The 5,289-nt window shown below is 41.1% G+C and overlaps 1 protein-coding gene across 1 annotated transcript; it reads right to left on the bottom strand.

Moving 5' to 3' along the window:
• Nucleotides 1-784: 784 nt before the first annotated feature.
• Nucleotides 785-3,099, bottom strand: LOC120572695 (alpha-2 adrenergic receptor). The gene has a single exon (XM_039822054.1). It carries the CDS (start codon nucleotides 2,767-2,769, stop codon nucleotides 1,468-1,470), a length of 1,302 nt encoding a protein of 433 aa, XP_039677988.1. The 5' UTR covers nucleotides 2,770-3,099; the 3' UTR covers nucleotides 785-1,467.
• Nucleotides 3,100-5,289: the final 2,190 nt, after the last annotated feature.

Genomic DNA, 5,289 nt, shown 5'->3' with positions numbered 1-5,289 from the left:
TGCTATGAGGCTGATTTTGTTACCTTTGGAGAGACTAGAGCTAGCTGTTTTCCCCGTTTTTATTCTAAGGTAGGCTTACCAGTCGCTTGCTCCAGCTACATATTTGCACAGTAATGGTGGGGTTATCTCTTCATGTAACTCGCGGCAAAGAAAGCGAATAAGCATTTTTTCCTAAAATGTCAACTATTCAGTTAAAGCTGCAGTGGGTAGAAAGCAGGATTTGAAGTAGAGTGAGACCTCTTCCTGCAGCCAGTGGTGGAAGAAGTATCCAGATCCTTTACTTAAGTAAAAACACTAATACCACCCTGTAAAAATCGTCTAATCATTTCAGTTGTACTTGTAGGCCTGTATATTGTTGGGTAGTTTAATTTATAATAAAACATTGTATTTTATAAACTACATGTGTTTTGTGTGCAAAACTCTTAATTTGTTAAGTAACTAAAGCTGTCAGATTAAGTAGTGGACTAACAAGTACAATATTTCTCTCTAAAATGTAGTGGAGTAGAAGTAGAAAGTGGTATGAAAAGAAAAGACTCAAGTAAAGTACAAGTACCTAAATGCTTAAATACACTACTTGAGTAAATGTAAGTTATATTCCACCACTGCCTGCAGCTCTCCCTCTTCCCTCTGTGTAGCACAGGCATATGCATGTGCAGAACAGCCAATAGGAATGCTCTCTCTCTCTCTCTCTCTCTCTCTCTCTCTCTCTCTCTCTCTCTCTCTCTCTCTGAAATCACCTGTGATTGGCCAAAGTCTCCCGTCACAGGCTAGATTTTCTAAAGCCTGAAAACCAAGACAAGAGGAGGTGCAGACGTTTTCTCTCAGACCACCTGAATTACAACATAGTGAAAGATCATTATGGAATTTTTGGCCAATGACCCCAAAAACAAATTGCCTACCACAGTTTAAGACGGAAAAGGATTCCTTTGTCAAAATCAAGTTATAAAACCCTCAGTATTTCAGTTTTGTGCTTAGGTATGTTGCATAAATTAATGTTACCACTCAGAAAATCTTTTGCCAAGTAATATTCCATACGAAAAATGATAGAAAAAATTGCAGCCATTGCACAGAGTGAGTGGGGGGAATTAAGAGGGGGGCCTTAGAGCTAATTTCTGCCCTGGGCGCCCCCCAAGCAGAAAAATCCAGCCATGTTTGTATCTTTTGTGAATGTATAAAGAGCTTGACCAATGATGATACACTATAAAACATTACAGCACACATAAGTCGGGATAAAAGAATGGTGGTGCTCACTATTCAGACTGGGAATGCCTGTAATGGAAACACTTTATGTTGAAGCTTGTAGAGACACCCAGGAGGTGGTTGATGGCGTGCACTGCCATGCCTGAATTACAATAGGACAATGAGACATAACAGCGAGTAACAAGTGGCAGTAATAGACAAAACAGGCATCTTTTTTTCACTTCGATATTTCCTTTAAGATAGTCATGGTGACGCAGCAGTTCTGATCTAAAAGGACTTTTTCCAAGACTTGCAGAGGATCTTCTGGAAAGCATGCCTGAAGTCCCGGTTGAAGATGGTGTAGATGGCAGGGTTGAGGGAGCTGTTACAGTAGCCAATCCAGAAGAAGAATTTAAAGAGAGGGTCTGGGATTTTACAGGAGTCCCTGCACACACCGTACAGGCTGTAGCTGAAGAAAAAGGGGAACCAGCACAAAACAAACACCCCCATGACCACAGCCAGGACAAATGTAAACCTCTTTTCCCTGGCTTGAGAGACCTTTTTCCTGGCCAAGGAGCCCCGGCGACGTCTCCTCCTGGAGGCGAAGAGCTCCTTGGATTTGTTACTGACCCTGGAGATGCGAGTGGACTTTTTGGAGAGGGAGATTTTCTTTTGTCTGGCCTTCTTGGCTTTTTGGTGGTCCTCCTGCTGGGGTTTGTGACCCTTGCCCTCTGAGGAGGAGCTCTCCTCCATGTCAGCATCCTCAGTCTGTTGCCCGATGGTGACGGTGCGTTGGCTGGGCGTAGGCGGGCACTGACAGTGACCGTTCTCTCTCTCGCCATGGAAAGGGGAGGTGGCTTTGCTCAGTCCATTCTCGGTATGTTCAACACCATCTGGCCTGGGATTTTTTCCCGACATGGTTCTGGTTCTGGTTTTGGCCACCTGGTATATTCTGATATACACCAGCACCATAATTAAGCACGGAGCGAAGAAAGACGCGATGCTGGAGGAGAGGATGTACCAAGTGTCATCATTCAGCTCGCACTGAGGCTGAGAGCTGATATCATTGTTGCGGTCTATAGATATGAGCGGAGGAGACGAGATGAAAGCAGATATAAGCCACACAATTACGATGATGCACTTGACGCGTTTGGGAGTCCGCTTTAGGTTGTACTCTACAGCCTGCGTAACGGACCAGTAGCGGTCCAGGCTTATTGCGCACAGATGAACTATAGACGAAGTGCAGAACAAAACATCCAAAGCCAGATAAATACCGCACCACACTTTTCCAAAATACCAGTAGCCCATTAGTTCATTCGCCAGAGAAAACGGCATCACCAAAGTGGCGACCAGGATGTCCGCGGTGGCCAGAGACACCAGAAAAAGGTTCTGTGGGGCTTTCAGCGCCCTGCTCGTCAACACCGCAATGACCACCAGAATATTCCCAACAACCGTAAAGAGAATGAGAAAACTTACAAGAGCAGCAATGCTGGCTATGGCTGCTAAAGAATATCCACTGTCCAGACTCCAGGAGGAATTCAGATGGACCACCGTGAACGCGTCCATTCCGCTGCCGTTAAATGAATCCATCCCGACTGCGTGCGCTTTATGTATACCCTGGAGTGGCTGGATTTCGGCATGAATTTACATCCATCCCTCTAATGGCTGAGGAGTCCATCAAAAACGCGCAGCTCCGCGGGCAATTTACCAATCTGACATGGATACGAGATTTCCACTTCACGGAGTCTTTGGGGGTTATTTGGAGCCAGTTTATCATATCTCAAGATAACTTATATAAATAAAAAAAATAATCTCCCCCCCCAATTCGCCCTTTCATAGTCTTGTCTCCTGATTGTCAGGAGTTGAGTTCCGTCCAGCCGCAGCTCTCCTTCCTTAAACATGGTGCGCTCTCGTTCCTTATGATGCCCCATGAGTTGTTCTCATAAAACTCACCCACTCCTGCCCCGCCCCCGCCACACAGCCTTATTTTCATATTGTTGGGATATGATAAGGCTCGGGACAAGGCTGTATCTTAGCCCAAATTATCTCAATTTCCATATTATTAATAAGTTGTTATTTTTGTGTTGTAAACAAGCATTCCCAAATTGTACGAGTCAAAATGAAGGATAAATTAGTTTTCTCTTTCTCCTTCTTGTCAATAATAGTTATTTATATCTTCAATTGTGCAATTTTCTGTTAATACTGCAATATCAACTGTGCAGTACTGGCTTACATTAATACTGAAATATCTTTACTGCACAATAAATCACATTTATCAGCACTATCATTGTTTACATTATTGTTTACACTGTTGTGTATATTATAGTATTCATATTTTGTTTACATATTTCATGTCTCTATTTTACACACACATATATATATATTTTATTGGTGCTATACATTTGAGTGTAATGCACAAACTTGTATTTGATTTTTACATATTTCTTCTATTTTGTTTACTTCGTATTCTGTTTACATATTTATCGTTCTATTTTATTTCTTATTTCTATTTGTTCTTATAATTTCTCTATTTATTTCTACTGGAATAGAGCATATACAACAAACCGAAATATGTGAAGAAAAATCTGACAGACACGTGCAGGATTTCATTTTTGGAGTTCTATGTGTTTACATGACAGCAGATTTAAGGAGGAGAGTGAAGGAGTAGCAGAAGAGTGAGATGAGGGTGATGGTGGTTTTGGATTTGAGCTCATCAGGCGAGATGTAAAATTGTGTTTTTTTCCCTATACAACAGTGATAAGAGAGGCTTTGATAATCATATTTTCACACGACCATAGCTGTTCTCCACTGTGCAGAACAGCGCACTGCACATGCCTTTGATGGAAGTCAAGTAGCCACTTTTTTATTTTCAACAGTCAAAAGCTAAAAATGCATTTCACACCTGTTTCATAACAAATGTTCAACATGCAATCTATGCTTAACTAGGTTGAAAGTGCATGTGCATTAAAATGTATATTTTAACAAGCCTTAAATGAAATGACTCAATGGTTGATCTTTCGTGATCCCTGCAAATCTCAATTAATAGCATTAGTCATTCAAAGACATTTCATTTTTATTGAAGGTTATCCGTGAGGCAGAGGTGAATTTGAGAAGACACAAAACATTAAATGTGATCCTTGAAAATCCACCAGATGGTAAGACTTAGCTTCTAATACAGTAATGTGAAAAAGACGGTGAAGATTTATAAAAAGGTTTCCCAGTTCAACATTTTCAAACGACATAAAATGATCAATATCTCTGGGGAATAACCCACTGTTAATATTCACATTAACAACTTTATAAAATAGGCATTGGCAACACATTTATGAAATATTAGGATATTTTGCTCAGTTTGGTTTAGGCTATGTTCTACAATATAATACACCATATCATCACCATAAAAGCTGAGGCAAATTGTTGCTTCCATATGTCAAACCAAGTCTGATGTAGCTAGCCAATAACTACAGTTAGATTGAAGATAGAGGAAAGTACCAAAGGGAGAAGTCACCTTGTTTTTGCACAAAGTTTGTCCCCCTTTATTTCTTCTTCTCTTTCATGCATACATCCAAACAGGACACTGCAATTACACCTTAGAGCCAGGAAACCACAGAAGAAGCTTGTAAAGGAACATAAAAGGCACAAAAGAAGACCATTCCTACTGTGGTGATACATACTGACAGTGGAGACCAATAAGAGCAGAGCAATAATTACAGCTGAAAGCAGAAGCATTATTTGCCATCCATGAGTTCTTTATGAATTGTCTGTGATGGCTCATCTTACCTCCTGCACTGCTCTTGCAAACAATTCTTGTGTTGCCAGGTTTGGTTTTGTGTGTCAGTTGGTATGTCACAAAAAGATAGAATACAGTATAGATTGAGAAGAGCTTTCAATCAATAATTGAAGAAAACTCATCAGAGTGTAGCAACATAAATTACTTTTAATTTAACTCTGAATTTGTGGAAGTGAACCTGGACCTGCAGGTCTGCTGCCACAGTGGTATGGAAGCTGCTGGGAGCTGTAAGAGGCAGGCTGGTAACTGAAAAGGTCACTGGTTCAACTCCCTGGACAAGCTTGAGGATGAGGTAAGACAGTGAGTCATACTCTCACCTC

This window comes from Perca fluviatilis, chromosome 14 (genome assembly GCF_010015445.1).
Source record: "Perca fluviatilis chromosome 14, GENO_Pfluv_1.0, whole genome shotgun sequence".
NCBI classification, from domain to species: Eukaryota; Metazoa; Chordata; class Actinopteri; order Perciformes; family Percidae; genus Perca; species Perca fluviatilis.
The sequence above is the reverse complement of the archived record's forward strand: the minus strand, read 5'-3'. Positions and strand labels throughout refer to the sequence as shown.